This window comes from Pristiophorus japonicus, chromosome 18, assembly GCF_044704955.1.
Source record: "Pristiophorus japonicus isolate sPriJap1 chromosome 18, sPriJap1.hap1, whole genome shotgun sequence".
In the NCBI taxonomy this organism is placed as follows: Eukaryota; Metazoa; Chordata; class Chondrichthyes; family Pristiophoridae; genus Pristiophorus; species Pristiophorus japonicus.
This window is the reverse complement of record NC_091994.1, coordinates 92,505,383-92,532,144: the sequence shown is the minus strand read 5'-3', so window position 1 is coordinate 92,532,144 and position 26,762 is coordinate 92,505,383. Positions and strand designations below refer to the sequence as shown.

General features: G+C 44.6%; 1 protein-coding gene across 3 annotated transcripts in view; it reads right to left on the bottom strand.

Moving 5' to 3' along the window:
- clcn6 (chloride channel 6) overlaps positions 1-26,762 on the bottom strand; it is a 72,735-nt gene that overhangs the window by 30,652 nt on the left and 15,321 nt on the right. For 2 of the 3 annotated variants that reach the window (XM_070860363.1, XM_070860365.1), the window contains exons 3-11: positions 25,801-25,866; positions 23,917-23,982; positions 22,061-22,127; positions 10,376-10,482; positions 9,918-10,044; positions 8,744-8,811; positions 7,654-7,712; positions 840-972; positions 227-340 (exon numbers count right to left, since the gene is read on the bottom strand). In XM_070860363.1, the coding sequence (XP_070716464.1) occupies positions 227-340; positions 840-972; positions 7,654-7,712; positions 8,744-8,811; positions 9,918-10,044; positions 10,376-10,482; positions 22,061-22,127; positions 23,917-23,982; positions 25,801-25,866 (807 nt within the window). The remainder of the gene's footprint in view (positions 1-226; positions 341-839; positions 973-7,653; positions 7,713-8,743; positions 8,812-9,917; positions 10,045-10,375; positions 10,483-22,060; positions 22,128-23,916; positions 23,983-25,800; positions 25,867-26,762) is intronic. The other variant, XM_070860364.1, reaches the window with a different exon arrangement.

Genomic DNA, 26,762 nt, shown 5'->3' with positions numbered 1-26,762 from the left:
TTCAAACAATAAGAAAGGTTAATTTCTATTAATTGTGCAACTGATCTGTAACAGTAAGGATTACTGAATCAGCAATACATCAGAACAAGTATCATTGTCAGGCTAAGAAATCTTTAAAAACGATGCCGAGCTCTGTCCAATGACTGGTTCAAATACCTCACTTAGGTGGCTTTTCAGTTGAGAATGTTAAGGCTGTACAGAAAAAGTCACCAAATCTAGAGAATACCTTGAACTCGCCGAAGTTCAGCAGCCCAGGCAGCTGGAAGGAGCCCCAGCTCCCATAGCGAATCCCTGATCGGAACAGATTCAACGTGAAAGTGGCAGACATTGAGCAGAAGAGCTGGAAAAGAGCACAGAGGAAACCAATTGAAGGGCAGAATTACACCTGATCACACACCTCCCCCCCACACCCCGCCACTTCAGCCAAAATACTGCATCGCCCCACATACACTCCCCATGCCCCGCCCCACCCAAAATACTGCAGTGCCTCAGACACAACCATCCCCTGCCAACACCCCCTCGCCACCAGCCAAACTACTGCACCGTCCCACACACAGCACTCCCCACCTCACCAAAATACTGCATCGCTCCAGACACTCCCCCACCCAGCCAAACTACTGCATCGCCTCACACACAGCTTCACCCCCACCCCAGCCAAAATACTGCATTGCCCCACACACAGCCGCCACCACCGCCCCCCAACCAAAATACTGCAACGTCCCACATACAGTTCCCGAATCCCCCACCCACCCACCAGCCAAAATACTGCACTGCCCCACACAACATCCCCCAGCAAAAGTAGCAAACATACTCACACTGCGGTTAATGGCTTTACTCACCACTTTCCATGTCAGCGCCTGGTTCCAGAACGAAGATCCCTCCTCCAGACTGAACAAGGTCCCTCCGATCGGAGCTCCGAACGCTGCTGCAACTCCTGCTGCAGCCCCCGCTGACACAAAGTCCCGCTTGTCCCTGCGAACCCAACACAGCCTCTGAGTTATCGTGTCATAGAATCCTGCTGTAAACACCAACACTCGAGGCTTCAGATGCTGAAATAAAACAAGCTGAATACTTGCCCTAAATAAAAACCCGACAACACACAAGAATCCAATCCCGGATTGAATATTCAGACTCAAAGGGGGAAATTTTAATCCCCCCCCCCCCCCCCCAACGACGCAAATCTGCCTCCAACCTGCCCACTTCAGGTTTTATCAGAGGTGAGTTTTTTTTTGGGGGGGGGGGGGAGCGGTCTGCTCTCCAAAGACGGGAACATAATTTTAATATTTTTAAGAGGCTGCGTGTCTCAGATTTTAGGACAGTTTTGAATGTAATGGCTGCAGGCCTAGTTTCTCAAGGCTCGTGAAACTCGGCAGCTGAAGGGAGGCGAGAATGGCCGGATCCAACAGGCAAGTGCCTTTCCAGCACTGCTAGTGGGCCAGTTGTGCTTCCCTCCCGGCCCCCCAAGCTAACCTGCTCCCATCCCCTGTATTCAGAGGAGCCCCCCCCCCCACCGCCCCCGATCCCCTCTCGACCTTGACAATATTCCAACGGCCCACGGACTCTCCTGTCCATCGCTCCACTCCACAGCCGCAGCCTTGTGCCGCAGGCTTTCCCGCCCGCCGGCCAGCCAACATCTCAATATGTCGGCTGCTGGTCGAGAAACGGAGTCAGAACATTTAAATCAGGTCCTGCAGGACCTCCGGGAAACCAGCATTTCCAGGTTTCACAGCTGCTGCACCTAACCTCAAACCACTCCCGCCCCTCCCCCAAACTCCGCAAATATCAGGGCCAAAGATCCTCCCCTCCCCCATTAAACTGTTACAATCTTAATAACCAGTCACGGTATTGAGGTGGGAGTTAAAGAGGTGGAGTGTGCTGTATTGCGTATGTCTCTCAGGAACGAATTATCTCTCAACCTGGAGTCAGAAAATGGCAGCAATACTCAAGGTGCAGTTGAGTGACTGCTTCCCTCGGTCTTCCCGAGCCCATAAATCACTGGTTCAGAGAGAGAGCATGCGATCTGCTCCCAGGCTCCAGACAGTGATACTGTCAGACTAGTCGCTGAGGTGCCAGAGAGACCAAGGCCCTTCCTCCCTCCCAGTTAGCAAACAAAACTACTTCACACAAATACAATTTTCAATATGCTTTTTGGACAGGGCCCCGGATCGCCCTTGGACGGACCGGGGGGGGAGGGGGCGGGGGGAGGCGGCCCCTGGCCCATGGTTACGTGCCCAACACTTTACACTCACAGACACCACAGCAGAACTAAAAAAGACTTGAATTTATATAGCACCTTTCACGACCACCAGACGTGGCAAACCGCTTACAGCCAATGAAGTACTTTTGGAGCAAAGTCACTGTTGTAATGTAGAAAACACAGCAGCTAATTATCACACAGTAAGCTCCCAAAAACAGCAATGTGACAATGACGAGATACTCTGTTTTTCGATTATGTTGATTGAGAGATAAATAGTGACCAAGACTCCGGGATAACTCCCCCACTCTTCTTCGAAATAATATCATAGGATCTTTTACATCCACCCGAGGGGACAGACGGGGCCTCGGTTTAACATCTCATCCGAAAGACGGCATCTCCGACAGTGCAGCGTTCCCTCAGCACTGCACTGGAGTGTCAGCCTAAATTTTTGTACTCAAGACTCTGGAGTAGGAGTTGAACCCACGACCTAGTAACTCAGAGGCGGGATTGCTACCCACTGAGTCATGACTGACATTACATATGGGAACTGAGCAGGCACATGGGATTACGACCAGTGCATATGTAGAAGATAAACACCAACACGAGCCGAATGGCCTGTTTCTGTGTTGTACTTTCAATGTTATTCTAGCCAAAAAGGGAACAAAGTAGAAAGAAATCGAAAGGTGATGTCACAGCCAAGGGGATAAGTGATTGGTGAGTAGTTTTTCTTTTTCCTTTCTTTATCAGTAAGTAAACTTTAGCATTATTGTTGCCAAATTAAGGTAATCTAGGGGTTAAGTCATGGCAGGAGAGCTCGGACACGTGTTATGCTCCTCCTGTACTATGTGGGAAGTGTATCTGGTTGCAGCTCCTGACAGACCGCATTGCGGTACTGGAGCTGCGGGTAGATTCACTCTGGAGCAGCCACGATGCTGAGAATGACATGAATAGCATGTTTACTGATTTGGTCTTACCGCAGGTAAAGGTTACACAGCCAGATAGGGGATGGGTGACCAACAGGAAGAGCAGTGGAAGGAAGGTAGTGCAGGGGTCCCCTGCGGTCATCTCCCTGCAAAACAGATACATCGCTTTGGGTACTGTTGAGGGGGATGACTCATCAGGGGAGGGCAGCAGCAGCCAAGTCCAACAGGAGGGCATGAAAAAGAGTGGGAGAGCTATAGTGATAGGAGATTCTAGTGTAAGGGGAATAGATGGACGTTTCTGCGGCCGCAACCGAGACTCCAGAATGGTATGTTGCCTCCCTGGTACAAGGGTCAAAGATGTCTCGGAGTGGGTGCAGGATATTTTGAAGGGGGAGGATAAACAGCCTGTTGTCGTGGTGCATATAGGTGCCAACAATATAGGTAAAAAAAACGGGATGAGGTCCTACGAGACACATTTAGGGAGCCAAGAGCTAAATTAAAAAGTAAGATCTCAAAAGTAGTAATCTCAGGATTGCTACCAATGCCACGTGCTAGTCAGAGTAGGAATCGCCGGATAGCTCAGATGAATACGTGGCTTGAGTGGTGCAGAAGGGAGGGATTCAAATTCCTGGGACATTGAAACCGGTTCTGGGGGAGGTGGGACCAGTACAAACCGGACGGTCTGCACCTCGGCAGGATCGGAACCAATGTCCTCGGGGGAGTGTTTGCTCGTGCTGTTGGGGAGGAGTTAAACTAATATGGCAGGGGGATTGGAACCTATGCAGGGAGACAGAGGGAAATAGAAGGGGGGCAGAAGCAAAAGATAGAAAGAAGAAAAGTAAAAGTGGAGGGCAAAGAAACCCAAGGCAAAAAGCAAAAAGGGCCACGTTACAGTAAAATCCGAAAGGGGCAAAGGGTGTTAAAAAGACAAGCCTGAAGGCTCTGTGCCTCAATGCGAGGAGTATTCGGAATAAGGTGGACGAATTAACTGCGCAGATAGCAGTTAACGGATAGGATGTAATTGGCATCACAGAGACATGGCTCCAGGGTGACCAAAGCTGGGAACTCAACATCCAGGGGTATTCAACATTTAGGAAGGATAAACAGAAAGGAAAAGGAGGTGGGGTGCCATTGCTGGTTAAAGAGGAAATTAATGCAATAGTAAGGAGGGACATTAGCTTGGATGATGTGGAATCTGTATAGGTGGAGCTACGGAATACCAAAGGGCAGAAAACGCTAGTGGGAGTTGTGTACAGACCACCAAACAGTAGTAATGAGGATGGGGACAGCATCAAACAAGAAATTAGGGATGCGTGCAATAAAGGTACAGCAGTTATCATGGGCGACTTTAATCTACATATTGACTGAGCTAACCAAACTGGTAGCAATGTGGTGGAGGAGGATTTCCTGGAGTGTATTAGGGATGGTTTTCTAGACCAATATTTCGAGGAACCAACTAGAGGGATGGCCATCCTAGACTGGGTGATGTGTAATGAGAAAGGACTAATTAACAATCTTGTTGTGCGAGGCCCCTTGGGGAAGAGTGACCATAATATGGTAGAATTATTTATTAAGATGAAGAGTGACTCAGTTAATTCAGAAACTAGGGTCCTGAACTTGGGGAAATGGCAAACATTTAAAGATCACATGGATGAACTTCAACAATTGTACGTCCCTGGATGGAGTAAAAATAAAACGGGGAAGGTGGCTCAACCGTGGTTAACAAGGGAAATTAAGGATAGTGTTAAATCCAAGGAAGAGGCATATAAATTGGCCAGAAAAAGCAGCAAACCTGAGGACTGGGAGAATTTTGTAATACAGCAGAGGAGGACAAAGGGTTTAATTAGGAGGGGAAAAATAGAGTATGAGAGGAAGCTTGCTGGGAACATAAAAACTGACTGCAAAAGCTTCTATAGATATGTGAAGAGAAAAAGATTAGTGAAAACAAACATAGGTCTCTTGCAGTCAGATTCAGGTGAATTTATAATGGGGAACAAAGAAATGGCGGACCAGTTACACAAATACTTTGGTTCTGTTTTCACGAAGGAAGACACAAATAACCTTCCGGAAATACTAGGAGACCAAGAGTCTAGTGAGAAGGAGGAACTGAAGGATATCCTTATAAAGCTGGAAATTGTGTTAGGGAAATTGATGGGATTGTAGGTCGATAAATCCCGGGGGCCTGATAGTCTGCATCCCAGAGTACTTAAGGAAGTGGCCCTAGAAATAGTGGATGCATTGGTGATCATTTTCCAACAGGCTATCGACTCTGGATCAGTTCCTATGGACTGGAGGGTAGCTAATTTAACAGCACTGTTTAAAAAAAAGAGGGCGAGAGAAAACGGGTAATTATAGACCGGTTAGCCTAACACCAGTGGTGGGGAAAATGTTGGAATCAATTATTGAAGATGAAATAGCAACGCATTTGGAAAGCAGTGACAGGATTGGTCCAAGTCAGCATGGATTTATGAAAGGGAAATCATGCTTGACAAATCTTCTGGAATTTGTTGAGGATGTAACTAGTAGAGTGGACAAGGGAGAACCAGTGGATGTGGTGTATTTGGACTTTCAAAAGGCTTTTGACAAGGTCCCACACAAGAGATTGATGTGCAAAATCAAAGCACATGGTATTGGGGGTAATGTACTGACGTGGATAGAGAACTGGTTGGCAGACAGGAAGCAGAGAGTCGGGTTAAACGGGTCCTTTTCAGAATGGCAGGCAGTGACTAGTGGAGTGCCGCAGGGCTCAGTGCTGGGACCCCAGCTATTTACAATATACATTAATGATTTAGATGAAGGATTTGGAGTGTAATATCGCTAAGTTTGCAGATGACACTAAACTGGGTAGCGGTGAGAGCTGTGAGGAGGATGCTAAGAGGCTGCAGGGTGCAGGATGCAGAATAATGTGGATAAATGTGAGGTTATCCACTTTGGGGGCAAAAACACAAAGGCAGATTATCTTCTGAATGGCAGCAGATTAGGAAAGGGGGAGGTGTAACGAGACCTGGGTGTCATGGTACATCAGTCATTGAAAGTTGGCATGCAGGTACAGCCGGCGGTGAAGGCGGCAAATGGTATGTTGGCCTTCATAGCTAGGGGGTTTGAGTATAGGAGCAGGGAGGTCTTACTGTAGTGAACAGGGCCTTGGTGAGGCCTCACCTGGAATATTGTGTTCAGTTTTGATCTCCTAATCTGAGGAAGGACGTTCTTGCTATTGAGGGATTGCAGTGAAGGTTCATCAGACTGATTCCCGGGATGGTAGGACTGACATATGAGGAGAGATTGGATTAACTGGGCCTTTATACACTGGAGTTTAGAAGGATGAGAGGGGATCTCATAGAAACTTATAAGATTCTGACGGGACCGGACAGGTTAGATGCAGAAAGAAGGTTCCCGATGATGGAGAAGTCCAGAACCAGGGGACACAGTCTAAGGATAAGGGGTAAGCCATTTAGGACTGAGATGAGGAGAAACTTCTTCACTCAGAGAGTTGTTAACCTGTGGAATTCCCTACCGCAGAGAGTTGTTGATGTCAGTTCATTGGATATATTCGAGAGAGAGTTGGATATGGCCCATACCGCTAAAGGGATCAAGGGATATGGAGAGAAAGCAGGAAAGGGGTACTGAGGGAATGATCAGCCATGATCTTATTGAATGGTGGTGCAGGTTTGAAGGGCCTACTCCTGCACCTATTTTCTATGTTTCTATCGAAGAGCAGGGGACATCTTATATACTGTCTTGAATAACGTTTATTCTTTGAACTCTCAACCTTCTGACTCTGAGGCAAGAGTGCTACCCACTGAGCCACAGCTGACACTAACCCCTGTTCCACAGAATGTTGCTAAGATACTCCATATACATGTATGATGCGGTAAAGTGCACTTTCTACTGCTCGGTTTCTAAACACATTGGCCCAGCTCGGACTGCATTTGCCAAATAGTTCCCTGAAATTCTGCTGAACGCAACATGAATCAATACGCTGACTACATCAGCTAAGATTAACGGGCCACTGACTTATAGCGACTGCTTAGGTCAGGCTTGCTTTTACTATATAGGATTCCAGGACGTTTACCAGTATTTTCAGAACCACGTACCACAAACCCTGTCCACTTTTCCCATAGCCAATGATCTTGGCAATAACCCTTAAAGGATACAGCATTCAGCACCAATCTTAAAACATCCAACTTTCGTTTCACATTTCTTACCCTGAATGCAATAAATTAACATAACGAGTTCTCTGGATATTTTTTCCAGTTTTGTATTGCTAAAATGCATCTTCAGACATTTAACAAAACTCAACTTTTACAACTGTGGCAACAGAATTGAGTACCATTCAGCGATTTCAAACAGTCTTGGTCCTCAAATGGTTCATAACCATCTGAATGAGCAAAGATGAAATGATTCAGCTCTCATCTGATTAAGGATGATGATATATGGCAGACGGTTTTGAGGCTCTGCATGTTTAAACTGACAGAAGAGAAGCTGATTACATTTCAGTAAAATCCAGGATTTGGAGACGGGAAGGATTCCTACCTGTCGCTGCGGAAATACGGGAAGTTGAACTGGATCTTGTGGAAAGTGATGCTCTGAAACTATTCCAGAGGAGGCAAAAAAGCGAAGCAAGCATCAGACACGAAGCAAAACACTGCGACACACAGAAACCCGCTCTGCCCCACCCCGCCACATACCCCATCCAGCCACATGCATCCTGCCCCACCCCAAAAAAAAGACTCCGCCCGCCCCACACGTCCAGCTGCTCCTACACAGGCTCAGTAGTTTCTTTGACTTCTGTATCTTTGTAACAAAATCAAAATCCTGAAAGATTTGCCATGGTTTTATTTTAGTCAAAAATAATCTCAGATAAAACACGATCACAAACAGCACTGGATATTTACAGAACTCCTCGCCACACACCAAGACATTGGCCAGATTCATAAACTCTGCAAAATGGGAAAGAATGGGTTAATGCTGGAATCTTGCAAATCACTGCTGCAGCGTTCCCAAGCCCATTCTGTAATATCAGCATGCTTCCTGCACCCCAGGACTCCTGCAGTGCTGGATTGTGCCACATGGTGATTAGTGTCCTGAACAAGATTTAGTCCACTAACACACACGGCATTAACTCAGCTGAAGGCAGGAACAAGGACGGACACTGAACCCATTCCCACTAACCCAATCTTACCGTTTCAGGTATTTTATTTTATCCAGGTGCCGAGATCAGTTAACTGAGCACAGAATTGATTCAGTACTACACTGGGCCAGTTATCCAAACAAACTAGGAGGAGGGTGATTTCTAACCAAAGATCCAGTACCAAGTAAGATCCTCAAAAAAATGACGGGCTAGGGAGATACTGGTTTGGGGCCGGGGGGTGGGTGGAGAATCTGATTGGGGGCATCTGGTTCAGGAAGGGTGGAGAACCTGGTTTGGGGGGACACAATGGGTAATGTGACTTAACGTAATTACTTTAAACTCTCAATATTTGAAGCTTAATAATAGAACAAAAAGATCCTCAGGAGTAACTAACCCGACGATTTGGAGGCACAAATGATTTAACTGTGCCACATCCCAAACACATTACTTGTAAACAGATACATTCCGTTACCGCTGGCTCCGCTCACTCACCTGGGGCAGCCCTGCTCCCACCACTGCTCCACTGTGAATCATTGGGCCTTCCTTCCCCACAAATAGGCCTACAAAACAAAATTACACTCAAGTTTGTACAGGGAGCACCAGACTCTGCCCGAGACAGCCGAGCAAAAGAGCAGGATGCTCTGGATGGGTAAAGGCAGCGCCCACTGACGAGGAAACCGCCTCATATCAAGAGAATTGAATCAGCTCAAATTACAGCAGGACAAGAGATGACCAAGTGTTTTCTCAGAGTCAGGAAAATTGGGAAATTCTACTACACTCCAGGAACTCACAATTAAAAACATTTCCACATTGAGCTCCCAGGTCCAATAAAAACAAATCTGTTGTAGTTTATCACGTGTCAATGATCCCCATGAACTAGAAATGAAGCAATGTATTGACAGTATTTTTAAAACCGTGGCATGCATTAAAATGCACCTCTGCTTGAAAATTGTTTCCTGCTCAGTTTACACACAGCGCACAGAATGCACGACCGAGTGGAGTAAATCAGGAGGGCTTTATTGTGGGACTGTAACTGAATCGCAAGGAGCAGAGAAAATAAAACCCAACCATTACAGCTTGCCGACTCACCACACGTGATCCTTCCATCATTTGAATTTAGCGCCATTAAAATTAAACCAACACTTTACTGGGCACACCGCAATAAACGCACTGCGGCTACGGGTGGGCAGAAACCGATCCACCAACAGTGGCAGAGGGTATAACCAAACAGGGGAGCGGAGCGGCCACGAGCTTGCTTATTGCACTTTATTGAGTAACTGGGTAATTCGTGTACAGATATAATTTTGCTGTCTGAATTCTTCAATAATTTACCTTGCTAAAAGCCTGAGCTCTATTAGCACCAAATTAAGTAGCATAAGGGCCGATAACCATTAGCACAGCCGTCAGCACATTACAAAGCATGCAGATGTCACTCGGGCAGAACAGCAGCATGTCAGACGCGCACCAACGCTGTGGGAATAAAAGTTTGTTTATTTCTGATAAAAGGCTTCACCCAAAATATCAAGCTCATTTTAGCTCTCCAATTCTGATCAATCTGCTGAATTTTTTCTGTATCAGTGCATTTTACGGGGTTGCTTGTGATTCTGATGAGCACATTTCCCTGAGCTTGCATCAAACACAGAAACAAACCCATGCTGTCCTTTACCTCCAGCCACGCAAAAGAGCACGCCCACTGCTTTACAGACCAGGGTCCGCAGCCTCACAATCCCGGGGATCTTCACCCCATTTAGGTAGCATTTGATTTCAGGAATTCCAGATCCAGCTGCAACGGGCTGTGAAGCAGAAAGACATTTTTCAAAAACAAAGCGATGCCCTCCCCAGCACTGGCTGAACGACAAGCACAAGAACAGAACACAGACGGTCATAACCAGCCTGGTCCCTGCAGAAACCATGCAAAACTCCTTGAGAGTTTTTGTGCAGGGAGACGGTGACATGCACTGGCATCAGCAGATAGCGAGCGCAGTGCCCCACTATCTAGGGACGCACCAGTGGGCAGGATAAATAGAACACCGCTGCTGTCCTGTATCATTTAACAGTGCCATTAGTTTTGATGTAAAACACAAAACAAGCCAAATGTAGTGGAAACATGCCTGCGATTCTTACCTCAATCAGTACCAACAGGCTGGCCAGGAAGATGAAACCCATGTTGAATGCAAGGATCTCGAGGAGGGACAGTGCAAGACAGCCCCGTTCACTGCATTCTTCCACCGCTGCAAGGCATGAAATCAGGGAAAATACACGCAAAACAGTCAAAATACCTTTGGGATCACAGGTTCCTTCGATGACCACTGTACTCACACAATAATCTAAATAAACGCACCACTGAAAGTGGAGCAGGGAGACTGCTGGGGTGAGGGGACGAATCATAGAAACAGAAAATAGGTGCAGGAGTCGGCCATTCAACCCTTCGAGCCTGCACCACCTTTCAATAAGATCATGGCTGATCATTCACCTCAGTACTCCTTTCCTGCTTTCTCTCCATACCCATTGATCCGTTTAGCCGTAAGGGCCACATCTAACTCCCTCTTGAATATATCCAATGAACTGGCATCAACTACTCTCTGCAGTAGGAAATTCCACAGGTTAACAACTCAGTGAAGAAGTTTCTCCTCATCTCAATCATAAATGGCTTACCCCTTATCCTTAGACTGTGTCCCCTGGTTCTGGACTTCCCCAACATCGCGAACATTCTTCCTGTATCTAACCTGTCCAGTCCCGTTAGAATTTTATATGTTTCTATGAGATCCCCTTTCATCCTTCTAAACTCCAGTGAATAAAGGCCCAGTCGATCCAGTTTCTCCTCATATGTCAGTCCAGCCATCCCGAGAATCAGTCTGGTGAACCTTCACTGCATTCCCTCAATAGCAAAAATGTCCTTCCTCAGATTAGGAGACCAAAACTGAACACAATATTCCAGGTGAGGCCTCACCAAGGCCCTGTACAACTGCAGTAAGACCTCCCTGCTCCTATACTCAAAACCCCTAGCTATGAAGGCCAACATACCATTTGCCTCCTTCACCACCTGCTATATCTGCATGCCAACTTTCAATGACAGACGAACCATGACACCCGGGTCTCGTTGCACCTCCCCTTTTCCTAATCAACCGCCATTCAGATAATATGCTGTCTTCGTGTTTTTGCCCCCAAAATGGATAATCTCACATTTATCCATATTATACTGCATCTGCCGTGCATTTGCCCACTCACCTAATCAGTCTAATGTGGAAATGTATTTTTATCTAAGCTGATACCATGCGGTATTTTTGTGCCCTTTGCAATATATAACAAAATGGAGTCCTGGTCCTTCCAGAAATTTCTGCATAAAGCAGTCGGCTTGCATAAACAGCTAAACCTGGCTTGAAATGGCCGATAGCCACCAGACAGCTAGGAGACAAGTCCTGCTGAAGACGAGTACCACCCGTGGTGCTTTCCTATTGTCTATACGACACCAGTTCCACTCCACCCCACCCTTTTCAAAGTACTCAAACCACCAGCCATTATCTCTTGTAGAGACCTCATCCATTTGATGCAAAAAGATAACTGACCAGGAAACTGGACAATCCTAACACAATGCAAGGCAGGTAATAGCTCATTACCACACTCTCATCGAGTAATGGCCAGCTGGCCAACTAATAACCCTGACAAAAGAAAATATCTGGAAACCATGTCAGGACAAGGATGTAGTAATTAACTCTTTATCTGTATTCACTGACTGCGAGACAGAGCCAATACACAGGGAGAGGCCATAACTTGGATTTTACAGTACAAATATCTCGTGAAACTGCACCATTGCGGAGGTGTTCACTTAGCCATTGACTGAGTGTGATCTTTCCCTTGCTAGCAAGTAAATTAAAGAAACTTCTGCTGGAGCTGAAGGTGTCTGAGTCGTTTATCGGAGGTCGAGATTTCGACAGTTACTTCTTGGAGGTTCCACCGAGATGCATATTCTCTGCCCAGTGAGTAAAACGGATACAGGCATAGTGCCTCTCCAGTGAAAGGCTTCAGTGGCCAAAACAAGGTGAGCCTGTTGCTCACAAGAGGTTTCTTCACTGTTGAATCGCATATGTAATCTGTTGTCCACAGGGGAGGTACTGCAATCTACGAAACTCGACATTTAAAAGCTAAAGTTATTTTTTGTGATCATTTCTTTCTCAGCTCGCGAGCAGAAGAGATCTGGTTCTGGAAATATCTTGAAACAGCCCGGGGAAGATTTCAGTAGGTAAGGTAAAAACAACGCTAGTCGATCGAAGGTTCTTATGTGATAAGATTAGGGGGAAAAAAAGGTTCTTATGTGATAAGCGTTGGAAAAAAAAAAGCGCAATCGATCGAAGGTTCTTATGTGATAAGAGTTAAGGTAATTAGGGAAAAAAAGCGCTAATCGAAGGTTCTTATGTGATAAGAGTTAAGGTAATGGGACCATAAGTTTTATAAGTTTCATTAAGATAAGTTAAGGACTCGGTCTGTAGTGGCGTACAACGCAGACTGAGAATTGATTATTTGTTTAGATAGAGTTTAAGGTTATGATTTGTGTACTCGCGTGAATGTTGTTTGTCCTAGTTGTCCTTGTTATACTGTTGTGTGCAATACCTTTGTGCGACATTACAATTAGAGAAACGGGAAGAGTCACTAGGGAAAATTGTGATTCGGAAAAAAAAACAAGGATTGATTGAGAAAAGAAACAGTAACTGATTGATCAACTATCTCACACACCCAGGCTGGGCCCGAATTAAGAGCTTTTTCAGGCCACGTAACGGCCAGGAGAAGTGGGCGTAGAGAACTTGGTTGACCGAAAGGTTTGTGATCTCAGAAACTGTGGAAAATCTTAATCATCCAGAATGGGTGCCGGAGCAAGTTAAAACACCACAAAAGGCACACCAGCCTATTTTATGCTCCAGAATTGTGGTCAGCCTTCAATTGACCACCAAAAAAAATAAATGGGTAAAGTGGACTAAGGGTGAAAACAGGCCATTTCCACCCGATGGTTCATTTAATTTAGAGAGAACAACATGTCTAGAGGAGTGTCTTATAAACAGAGATCCAGGTAGAAGAGGTAAAAAAAAAGGAAAGTAATAGAAAAGGCCTGGATTCCGATTCTTCAAGCCCATGTAAAATTAACAGAGGAAGTAAATCAATATGTAAAAAAAAAGAGAACCTGACAGTGACTTATGGATTCAAAAAAAAGCTGGCCAACAAAAAAAAGAGCTTTATTGAATGAAGAGAGACTTTTGTGAATGTCTGTCTTTGAATGAGAGTGCTTGTGTGTTTTTTTTCCTCTCGTGTCTGGAAACCTGTTTGGAAAGGTGGTGCAACTGTCTGTTTGTTTTAGCTCCATCCACTTTTTCCAGAGTGAAGTTTTTTTTTAAACCCTTCATAGTGTTGTCCTGTATGTGGGAAGTTTAAGACATTTTAAGTTAAAAACGCAGGTGTGGATTTATTCGGATGAGAAGTTATGGAGCTAGGAAATGCACAAAGGATAGGTTTGTTGAGACATGGTCCCGGTTTAAAAAAGAGAGAATTTATTTGACACGCTCACTTACTTGTCGAAAGAAGACAAGCAATCATTGATTACATTGGTGTGAAAGACATAAATTTAGTCTAGGAGTAAGATAAAGAACGGGGAAGGGAAGTCGTAATGCCTTTTTTTTTTAAAAACAAAAGTCTTTGTGGGTCTCTCGAGGCTGCAGGCTGGGGGAATACACTCCCATTGTCCTTGGTGTAAAATCTTGACGCGAAAGCTTCTAGCTCAGTAAGAGGATTTGTTTTTTAGATAAAGAGTGGCAGTACAATAGTTGAATTGGGATTTTGAGATACTTCAGGTGATCTCCTTGATCAACATTTTGGGTGTATTGGAAAAATCTTGGGTTTGGAAGCCTTTTAATAAAATTATAAAACAAATACTTTACATTCTGTGATCTGTGAATCACTATAAGCATAAATGAGAAGTCCGTGTAACACACTGATTCTTCCGGTTCAGAAACCCAATAGTGACAAATGGAGGCTTGTCCTACGAGCTGTGAATGAATCTACTATATTCTCACAATGCTTAAAGGAGGATTTGGAATGAAGTATCCCGGAATGCTTTCCAGAGTCTTAAGCAGTCCCTCACTTCAGCACCAGCCTTGGGATTACCAGATTACACTAAAACATTCAACTTATTTGTTCATCACAAGTCAGGTTTTGCACAACCTGTTTTGACAGTTACATGGGGACAGGTAGCGACCGATAGCGTATTTCAGCACCCAACTAGACCCAGTGGCACGCGGACTACCAGGATGTCTTCCTTCGTTGGCAGCAGCTTATTATGCTATGCAACAGGCTCAGACAATAACTCTAAATCATCAGACCATTCTATACATCCCACACTCTGTTGAGATTTTACTTACTAAATGTGCCACCCAACACCTAACCTCCGCAAGAACCACTAAATATGAAGTTGAACTGTTATCAAATCCGAACCTTATCAAAAGATGCACTACCTTAAATCCAGCCACTCTACTCCCCATGGAAGAAGACGGCGAACCCCATTCATGTGAAATGGTAACCGAATTAGTGACTAAACCACGTATCAATCTAACAGATCTACCAATGTGTAACCCTGATCGAGTGTACTATGTTGACGGATCAGCCCTACGAAATGATAGGGGCCAACCGAGAGCAGCTTATGCAATGTAACCCAGTTTAATGTTGTCGAAACACCCTCCCTTCCAGACTCCTTCTCAGCCCAACAAGCCGAATTGTTTGCGTTAACTCGAACCTGTATTCTGGCTGAAGGACAAACAGTTAATATCTACACCATCTCCAGGTATGCTTTTGGGGTATCACATGACTATGGACAAATTTGGAAGATTCGCGGGTACCTGACTTCTTCAGGAACCACTATCAAAAATGCAGAACAAGTGGAAAATCTCCTGCGAGCCATTCAATGCCCCTTGAAACTTGCCATTATCAAATGCCAAGCACATACAAGCCAGTCGAATGAGGTGGCACTTGGGAACGCCAGAACAGATAATGCAGCTAAGTCAGCAGCTCTGTCAAAAGTGGGGATGCAGGTGTCATTGTTCCCACTAAGGAAAAATAATTGCTCAGACCTGCCACCCACTATTACTCAGACCCGTCACCCACTATTAATGATGTGCTGGCCTTTCAGACACAGGCCAGTACGGAGGAGGTGGTGACCTGGACGAAGGATCAATGTTATAAAAATCCAGAAGGAATATGGGTTCACCATGATGGCCGCGTGGTGGCGCCCAAATCCTTACTTCCATGGATTGCCCGATGTGTTCATACATTCACACATGCAGGCAAAGGGGGGATGGCAGATTATATTTTGGCAACTTGGTATGCACCAGGTATTTCGGCAATTGCAAAACAAATCTATGAAAATTGTGCTACCTGTCAGACAATGAATCCGGGTAAGACGGAAAAAGTAGAATCTGCCTCCTACCCAAATCCAGTCGGGCCTTTTGTACATTTACAAATGGATTTTATTGAATTACCTATGTGTATGGGATTCAAGTATGTATTAGTTATTGTAGATGTGTTCTCTAGATGGATTGAAGCCTTTCCATGTAAAAAGGCCGATGCCACTACTGTTGCTAAATGTTTGTTAAAAGAAATCGTACCGCGCTTCGGAATCCCTGCTTAGCTTTCTAGTGATAACGGGTCACATTTCACGGGAACTGTTATAAGAGAAATGTGTAAAGCTTTACAGATTAATCAACGTTTTCATTGCAGTTATCATCCACAATCAGCTGGACTTGTTGAAAGATATAATGGAATGCTTAAAAATAAGCTGGCAAAATTATGCAATGACACTGGACTGAAATGGACAGAACTGCTGCCCTTAGCTTTGATGGTAATGCGATCTGCAACCAACAGAACAACAGACCTGTCGCCGCATGAGATAGTTATGGGACGTCCCCAACGACTACCTTTTACAGCACCATTTACTGCAAAACAAATGGACATCCACAAAATGGAGGAAAATATGTTGAATTATTGTATTGCACTAACCAAATGTATTTCCAGCTTTCATTCACAGGTAAAGGAAGCTCAGGTCAAGCCAGCGGAAGGGAAGTGTCATAACCTGGAGCCCGGGGAATTCGTTTACATCAAAATCTTTAAAAGAAAAAGCAGTCTACAGCCAAGATTTGAAGGACCATACCAGGTCTTGCTGGCGACTAATACTGCAATCAAGGTAAAGGAAAGACCAACATGGATCCATGCGTCCCATTACAAAAGGGCACCCGACCAGGAGGAACAGAAAAAGGAAGACTGAATAAGGAACTGTATGGACTATGGGGACTGATGTTGCTGGGCTTGATAGGGTTTTACTTTGCATTATTGATTATACCAGGGATACAGACACGCCACCGAAGGGAACTGCAAGTAAACGTATTTATGGCACCGAGTCATAAGTATGCTCAAGAAAGAAATTTGTCGAGTTGTTAGATATGTTTCCATGTACCTGTCCACTCCGAATGGGGTATTCCCCGGAGATCTGTCCCCTTTAACGAATCAGAAATGGTAGAATGGTTGATAGTGCAAAATAGGACAAACCTAACCAAGGTGTCAGAAACGAAGGAGCAAACAGAATGGCGGTCAGCAGGGTATAAACTTACAGCCTTGCAGGGATGGTACCAGCCCAATTATAATAATAACCGTCAGCCTCCCTTCCTAAGCATTACTCCCAGAATAGGAAATCCTGAAGGTATAATATGCCTAGTGAGTAATGAGACTAAAGGACCAAAAATGGGACGCAGCAAGTGTTCCCAAATGACTAAATGCCAAGCCACAACTAATCCCACTGATGGGAGAAAGATAGCAACCGTTGGCTGGACAATGGTCCATAACAAAGCCCCAGGTGACGGGTGGGAAGGTGAGACCACTCGAGTATGGATGGCGCGAAAGGACCAGGAGCTGACGTCCTATAATTGCACCTACTTAATTTGTGGCCATAAAGCCTACCCATGGTTACCAGCCAATGGACAGGGTCCTGTTACTTAGGATATGTGGTACCCTTTATCAGATCAATAAAGACTCTAAGGGATGCCTATGGAAGTCATAGATTTAAACGGGATTTGACATGGCTAAACGGAATATTCAAGGTAATGGTGCCACCCTATGGAATAGCATCAACCGACTGGCAGTTACGGGAACTGGCTAACTTAGTCGAATCAGTAGCCAACGCGACTTCCCAAGCCTGATGAAATGGTAGCTATTCGAACAGTGGCTCTCCAAAATCGTATGGCCTTTGATTATCTCCTAGCCAAGGAAGGAGGGACATGCGCATTAATAGGTGGAGAATGCTGTACGTATATCCCAGATAAATCAGAAGAAATCGTCAGTCTAGCTGAATACATTATTAAAAAGGTAGAGTATAAACAGACAGTTGGCCAGGATGGTATCACCTTGTGGGGTTGGGCATCGGGATGGTTGGGATCCCTAGGGAGATCTGTGGTACAGAGTTTGATCAATTCCTGCTGATAGTCTTTGCCCTATATCTATTATTTGTCTTGGTTAAGTGTTGCTGTGCCAGGGTGGGAAAAACCATGTTGCCTACCGAGGTCACGGCTAGAGTTATGGTAGCAACAACTACTGAAGGCTCTTGTGTGGAAATGGAAATAGAGAGACTGTACAAGATCAGAATGGATTAAGTTGTCCTTGTGAAGGACAAAATGGGGGAAATGTGGAAATGTATTTTTATCTAAGCTGATACCATGCGGTATTTTTGTGCCCTTTGCAATATATAACAAAATGGAGTCCTGGTCCTTCCAGAAATTTCTGCATAAAGAGTCGGCTTGCATAAACAGTTAAACCTGGCTTGAAATGGCTGATAGCCACCAGACAGCTAGGAGACAAGTCCTGCTGAAGACAAGTACCACCCATGGTGCTTTCCTATTGTCTATACAACACCAGTTCCACTCCACCCCACCCTTTTCAAAGTACTCAAACCACCAGTCATTATCTCTTGTCGAGATGCCATCCATTTGATGCAAAAAGATAACTGACCAGGAAACTGGACAATCCTGACACAATGCAACGCAGGTAATAGCTCATTACCACACTCTCATCGAGTAATGGCCGGCTGGCCAACTAATAACCCTGACAAAAGGAAATATCTGGATACCATGTCAGGACAAGGATGTAGTAATTAACTCTTTATCTGTATTCAGTGACTGCGAGACAGAGCCAATACACAGGGAGAGGCCATAACTTGGGTTTTACTGTATAAATATCTCGTGAAACTGTACCATTGCGGAGGTGTTCACTTAGCCATTGACTGAGTGTGACCTTTCCCTTGCTAGCAAATAAATTAAAGAAACTTCTGCCGGAGCTGAAGGTGTCTGAGTCGTTTATCGGAGGTCGAGATTTCGACACTAAGTCACCCTGCAGCATCTTAGTAGCCTCCTCACAGCTCACACTGCCACGCAGTTTAGTGTAATCTGCAAACTTGGAGATATTACACTCAATTCCTTCATCCAAATCATTAATGTATATTGTAAATAGCTGGGGTCCCAGCACTGAGCCCTGCAGCATCCCAATAGTCACTGTCTGCCATTCTAAAAAGGACCTGTTTATCCTGACTCTCTGCTTCCTGTCTGCCAACCAGTTCTCTATCCACATCAGTACATTACCCCCAATACCATGTGCTTTGATTTTGCACACCAACCTCTTGTGTGGGACCTTGTCAAAAGCCTTTTGAAAGTCCAAATACACCACATCCACTGGTTCTCCCTTGTCCACTCTACTAGTTACATCCTCAAAAAATTCCAGAAGATTTGTCAAGTATGATTTCCCTTTCATAAATCCATGTTGACTTGGACCAATCCTGTCACTGCTTTCCAAATGCACTGTTATTTCATCTTTAATAATTGATTCCAACATTTTCCCCACTACTGATGTCAGGCTAACTGGTCGATAATTACCCGTTTTCTCGCCCTCCTTTTTAAAAAGGTAGTGTTACATTAGCTACCCTCCAGTCCATAGGAACTGATCTAGAGTCAATAGACTGTTGGAAAATGATCATCAATGCAGCCACTATTTCTAGGGCCACTTCCTTAAGTACTCTGGGATGCAGACTATCAGGCCCAGGAGATTTATCGGCCTTTAATTTCCCCAACACAATTTCCCGCCTAATAAGGATATCCTTCAGTTCCTCCTTCTCTCTAGACCCTCGGTCCCCGAGTACTTCCGGAAGGTTATTTGTGTCTTCCTTCGTGAAGACAGAACCAAAGTATTTGTTCAACTGGTCTGCCATTTCTTTGTTCCCCATTATAAATTCACTTGAATCTGACTGCAAGGGACCTACGTTTGTCTTCACTAATCTTTTTCTCTGCACATATCTATAGAAGCTTTTGCAGTCAGTTTTTATGTTCCCAACAAGCTTCCTCTCGTACTCTATTTTCCCCCTCCTAGTTAAACCCTTTGTCCTCCGCTGCTGAATTCTAAATTTCTCGCAGTCCTCAGGTTTGCTGCTTTTTCTGGCCAATTTATATGCCTCTTCCTTGGATCGAACACTATCCTTAATTTCTCGTTAGCCACAGTTGAGCCATCTTCCCCGTTTTATTTTTACTCCAGACAGGGATGTACAATTGTTGAAGTTCATCCATGTGATCTTTAAATGTTTGCCATTGCCTATCCACTGTCAACCCTCTAAGTATCATTCGGCAGTCTATTGTAGCCAATTCACATCCCATACCATCGAAGTTACCTTTCCTTAAGTTCAGGACCCTAGTCTCTGAATTAACTGTGTCACACTCCATCTTAATAAGGAATTCTACCATATTATGGTTACTCTTCCCCAGGGGCCTCGCACAACAAGATTGCTAATTAGTCCTTTCTCATTACACATCACCCAGTCTAGGATGACCAGCCTTCTAGTTGGTTCCTCGACATATTGGTCCAGAAAACCATCCCGAATACACTCCAGGAAATCCTTCTCTATCGTATTGCTACCAGTTTGGTTAGCCCAATCTATATGTAAATTAAAGTCGCCCATGATAACTGCTGTACCTTTATTGCACGCATCCCTAATTTCTTGTTTGATGCTGTCCCCAACCTCACTACTACTGTTTGGTGGTCTGTACACAACTCCCACTAGCGTTTTCTGCCCTTTGATATTCCGCAGCTCCACCCATACAGATTCCACATCATCCAAGCTAATGTCCTTCCTTACTATTGCATTAATTTCCTCTTTAACCAGCAACGCTATCCCACCTCCTTTTCTTTTCTAGTCTATCATGGAAGCCACATTAGAAGAACTCAAAAATTTTAGAGCAAAATATGGAAAACGTGGAACTCTTGGCAAGGACAGAAAAAACCAACACATCTTCATCAGAGAGAGGCAATTTCCAGCACTTTCATCATGGGGAGGGAACGCATGATCTCTGTTCTTCACTCCACACTTTTTGTATTCATTCATTCCTGGTATTTGGGCGTTGCTGGCAAGGTCAGCATGGTGTGCGACTTGGATGGGCACTTGGAGGCGGAGGTGCTGCCCTCGTCCTTCTAGGTGATGGAGGCAGTGGATTTGTGAGGTGCTGTCGAAGATGCCATGGTAAGTTGCTGCAGTGGCTCCGGTAGATGGTATGCAATGCAGTCACGGTGCACTGGTGGTGGAGGGAGTGGATAATGAAGCTGGTGGATGGAGTGCCAATCAAACGGGCTGCTTTGTCCTGGATGGTGATGAGCTTTATGAGTATTGTTGCAGCTGCACTCACGAAGGCAAGTGGAGAGTATTTCATCACACTCCTGACTTGTGCCTTGTGCCTTGTAGATGGTAGAGGGGTTTTGGGGAGTGAGGATGTGAGCCACTAATTGCAGAATACCCAGCCTCTGATCTGCTCTAGTAGCCACGGCACTTATGTGGCTGGTCCAGTTCACGGTCAATGATGGCCCCCAGGGGACTCGACGACGGTAATGCCAATGAATGTCAAGAGAACATAGGCACAGGAGTAGGACATTCAGCCCCTTGAGCCTGTTTCGCCATTCAAACTGATCATGGCTGACCTGTATCTCAACTCCATCTACCCGCCTTGGTTCCGTTACATTGTCTGAGGAATTGCGCATGGAGCTGAAAACTCTGCAATCATTAGCGAACATCCCCACTTCTCATTTTACGATGGAGGGAAGGTAAATTATGAAGCAGCTGAAGATGGTTAGGCCTAGGATACTACCCTGAGGAACTCCTACAGCAATCTCCTGGGGCTGATGTGATTGGCCTCCAATGACCACAACCATCTTTCTTTGTGCCAGGTATGACTTCAGCCATTGGAGAGATTGCCCCTGATCCCCACTGACTTCAATTTTACTAGGGCTCCTTCGTGCCACACTTGGTCAAATGCTGCCTTGCCATCTAGGGTAGTCACTCAACTCTAGCTCTTTTGTCCATGTTTGGACCAAGGCTGTAATGAGATCCGGAGCCAACTGGTCCTGGCAGAACCCAAACTAAGCATCAGTGAGCAGATTATTGGTCAGTGTTGCTTGATAATATTGTCGATGACACCTTCCATCACTGTGCTGATGAGTGAGAGTAGGCAGATAAGGTGGTAATTGGCCACATTGGATTTGTCCTGCTTTTGGTGGAAAGGACCATACCTAGGCAATTTTCCATGTTGTTGGTTAGATGCCGGTGTTATAATTGCACTGGAATAGCTTGGCTAGTTCTGGATTAGATTTCAGCGTGTAACTCCTGGCTATCTGTCATTCTATATTCTCTCTCTCTCTCACACTGATTCTCCTCGAGTCATTCTCCAGGTCCTGACATTACTGCAAGTGAAAGGATACATTGCCCAATAATTTGGTACTTGAGGTCGGAGAAGAGATGAACAAAGTAATCGATAAAGAGCCCAACCTGAAACAAAGCAGAGCGAAACAGTCATTTAAAAACAGTTAATGAAATCTAATCACCACAAACGGTGGCTGACAGTTTATTATTTGTCTCCGAACGCCCCTCAGTGCATCTCCCTTTAACAGAAAAGCTGTGTCAGCTTGGCTGTTTGTAGCACTCCTGCCCGAGTCATTAGATCATGGGTTCAAGCCCTACTACAGTACTTGATCACATAACCTAGGCTGACACTCCACTGCAGTACAGAGGGAATGCTGCACGGTTGGAGGTGCCGTCTTTCAGATGAGACATCAAGCACTTCAAGTAAATATTGAAGATCCCAGGCAGTCCCTCTTGATGTTCCGGCCAACATTCCTCCCATTACCAACACCACCGAGAGCAAATTAATTAGTCATTTCAAAGTAATTCACTGTACGTGAAGCACTGAGAAGTATCCCAACATTTGAAAAGCAGGATACGGTGCTATATAAATGCACGTTCTTTGTCAGGATCATGTGACCCACCCTCCCAAGCCAGCAACATTATCGCGAGGTTCTCTTGGAGGAGAAGGCAGCAAGTGCAGAACGTGGAGTGGGGAGGCGGGGGGGTCACACCATCTCATAGCTGGAGAGGGACCTCAGTGCGGTCAATACAAAGCCACCCTCATGCATGGAGAGATTCCCTTTAAATCTAAACATAAACACACGACTTTTCAGTGGGAACACGTTTAAATAGCGGGACTCGGTATGTGTAGATCTGTATCGTAGTCATTCAGGGAACAGCAACACAAGTCCAATATCTTACACATAACACATATTAACAGCTAGTTGAGGGATGGGTGGGCGGGGGAGGAGAGCAGGATGGTGAGATGCTGTTCAGGACAAATGCTCCTCGCTGGACACTGTGCAAATGAGAATATTAGCACCTGAGTTAACAGCATATACTTACGTGCATATTTCATTTATTGTAACACAAAACAACTTGCATTTATATAACGCTTTTAACTTAGTAAAACGTCCCAATGAACTTCATAGAATTTTACACCAAGCCACATTAGGAGATATTAAGACAGTTGACCAAAAGCTTGATCAAAGAGGTAGGTTTTAAGGAGTGTCTTCAGGAGGAGAGAAATATAGAGAGGTGGAGGGGTTTAGGGAGGAAATTCCAGAGCTTGGGGCCTAGGCAACAGAAGGCATGGCCACCAATGGTTGAGTGATTAAAAGAGAGGGTGCGCAAGAGGCAAGAGTTACAGGAGCACAGAGATCACAGAGGGTTGTCGGGCTGGAGGAGGTTACTGGGATAGGATGGGGCAATGCCATGGAGGGATTTGAAAAAAGGATGCGAATTTTAAATTCAAAACAAACGTATAAACCAACGAACATAATAACCAACAATCTGCAGAATCATGAAGTGACAAATAATGATGTGAAATATACAGGAATTCTGCACTCCCAGAGGAATAATGATAGTACCATTCCCCCAGACTGGGAGGAAAATCACCCCAGGCCAACATGTCTGTCCAGAAAGTTCATAGTTGTGAAATACAAAGGGTGGAAGGATGAGGCTAATGACGGTGATCATTACCCAGGGTTAGCAACCCAGTGCCCACTCACGGTCTGCCCCATGCCACAACAATGCCATTCTCGCTTTGATACCAGGAGAGTGAAAGTCCGTTGTCCAACACTGGGAAGGTGAGGCACTCCATTCAACAGAATGACTGACCGCCAAGGAGCAGCTACTCAAATTGCCAGTCATTGTCTTGCTCTCATTTTATAATACACACATGTTTTCGCAGTGTGACCAAGAACCCACTCACCAAACCAGTGCAGACACCGATACAAAATACGAGGATCCATTTCACCAGCTCGTATCTCCTGACTCTCTGTTTAAATGAAACAAAAGTTAACGACAGCAGCTGCACACAGTGATCAAAGCAAACTGAAAGCAGACTGAACAGCAGTGGGGTAGGGTTGCATTGTGACAAAAGGGAAGTATTTTTGTCTAGTTTTAGTTTGGCAGTAAAAACAGAAAACACTCAGCTGGTTAGTTAGCATCTGTGGAGGGAGAAGCAGTTCATGCTTCAGGTGTGTATCAAGGGGTCTGTACCTGGAATGTTAACCGATCTGTTCTCTCCACAGATGCTGACTGACCTGCTGAGTGTTTCCAATATTTTCTTTTTATGTTTTGGTTTATTTAGTTTAGTAATATTTAATTCAATCACAATACGAAAGGGGTGATGTCAGCAAGCATTTCTTCGCACAAAGGACAGTGGAAATCTGGAATCCACTTCCCCAAATTTGAAAATTTCAAAACGGAGATTAATAGATTTTTGTTCGGCAGAGCTATTAAGGGTTAAGGAACCAAAGTGGGTAAATGGAGTTCAGGTACAGATCAGCCAAGATCTAATTGAATGGCGGAAAAGGTTTGAGGGGCTAATTGGCCTCCTCCTGTTCCTAGTTTATAAATATTCCTTTAGCACAGGTAACTAGATGCACCAGGGAAATTAGGCAGCTGCCCGCACGCTCAGGCTGTGTGCTCCAAATGCAACTCACAGATTTGGGCAAAAATATCAAGTCTAAGTTCAAGCTTTTGAGAGAGAATGAAGCCTCCAAATCGAAAACATTAATGAAGGCATTAAAAGGTACAAAGACTATTCCATAGATAAAGTTAATCATGTTATAGTGAAATATGTCACTTTTGATTTTTTTTAAAGATTCCTTTAAACACTTATTTTGAATTGTAGAAATTTCAGTTACTGAGAAAAAAAAATGCAAATCAACTTTTCAGAGCGATTTGTGGAGAAAAAGAATACAGCATCATCGGCGTCCAGGGTGCAAAAATAAACATCCATTTATATAGCTTCTTTCATGGCCTCAGGATATCACAAAGTGCTTCAATGCCAATGAAGAATTTTTCAAGTTTAGTCACTATTGTAAAGTAGGGTAAAAAAAATGCAGCCAATTTTCACACAGCAACATCACACAAACAGCAATGGGACAAGTGACCAAATAATCTCTTTCAGTGCTGTTGGTTGAGGGGTAAACTTTGGCTGGGACACCAAGAGAATGCCCCTGTTCTTATTTGAACAGTGAGCTGGGATCAGCTGTCCACCTCAGCGGGCAAAGGGGTCTTGGTTTAACCCCTCATCCAAATATCGCCACTCCAACACTCCCACACTCCCTTGGTACTGGAGTGTCAGCCTAGATTCTGTGTTCAAGTCTCTGTAGTGGGGCTGTAACCCATGACTTTCTGAATCAGATGCAAGAGTGCTCCCACTGAGTCAAGACTGACAATGTTTATAGAGGTGGTTTCGATTCTAATTGGGGTCATAGGGATTTATAATGGGAAAACGATGACACAGAATAGCAGAAAGTAAGGCTTTGTTGACAGAAAATGCAAAAGATATTGAGACATAATAGATATGGCCATTGTTCAATAAATTTGCTGGAGAGTCATTGCCTGAGACGAGGTTTGATGTTAGGCTCTGCTACTTTCTGAAGATAACACCTTGAAGGGGCACAGAACAGATCCAGTAGCCAAGGAAAATTTTGAAGAAAGACTTTCTGTTCATTATCCTGGGCTAAATATATTAACTAAATATACACAGATATCTGAACCAGTGAAAGTGCTGTCAAGGCAGTGAGGTTGCATTAATCTAAGTTCAGGATAAGAAAGGCACAAAAAGTGTTTCTCGGTGTACCTTGTTATTCAGCGTTTCCAGCACCTCCAGGTATGGCTCATTGATGCACTTATCATAATCCAAACTCTGCCAAGAAACGAGAAACCATCAGCACACCAAAAAGAATACTTAGAAAGTTTCCAACAGGTGCGGAACAAACCGGGAATCCACTGCGACTGCACTGTCATTTCACTACAATCACGAAACTTGCAGTGAGGATTCCATCCAAAGTACAGTTAACGAGCAGACATTGAGCCACTGCCAGCACCAGGACTGACCAAAATCAGAATCAAAATATCTGCAGACAACGTAATCATTAATAATACTATACATAATATAAAAAGCAGCAACTCACTTAAAAGTCATGATTTAATCTTGGGGGTTCAAGTCATTTTTAAATTGCTTGATAGCCTGAACCAAGAAAATGACGACTGTGCTCATTCCTGGCTATCTGTTATTCTATATACAAACCACCCGAACGCCTTGATTAGATTCCAGCCTGTAACTGACTCCCGGACATGTGTTATTCTATATATAAACCACCCGAACCCCTCGATGATATTCCAGCGTGTAACTCACTCCCGGGTATCTGTTATTCTATATATAAACCACCCGAACCCCTCGATGATATTCCAGCCTGTAACTCACTCCCAGGTATCTGTTATTCTATATATAAATCACCCAAAGCCCTCAATTAGATCCCAGCCTGTAACTCACTCCTGGGTATTCTATCTGTGAACTATCAGAATACTCTGTTTCCAGGTTATGTTGTTGCACAGTATAAATGTACCAATTTATTGTGGCTCCCTATTGCTGCTCTTCTGAAATCATTGCCGTAATGTGGTGCTTGTGAGACACCTAAAGCCTGTCTTCCAGATCTGCGGCAATATCAGTCACACAGAGCACTTGTCAATGTAAAGATTAGAATTGTAAATGCAAATGCACATTCATGTTTAAAGAGGAGTTTGTCCATATTCAGATTG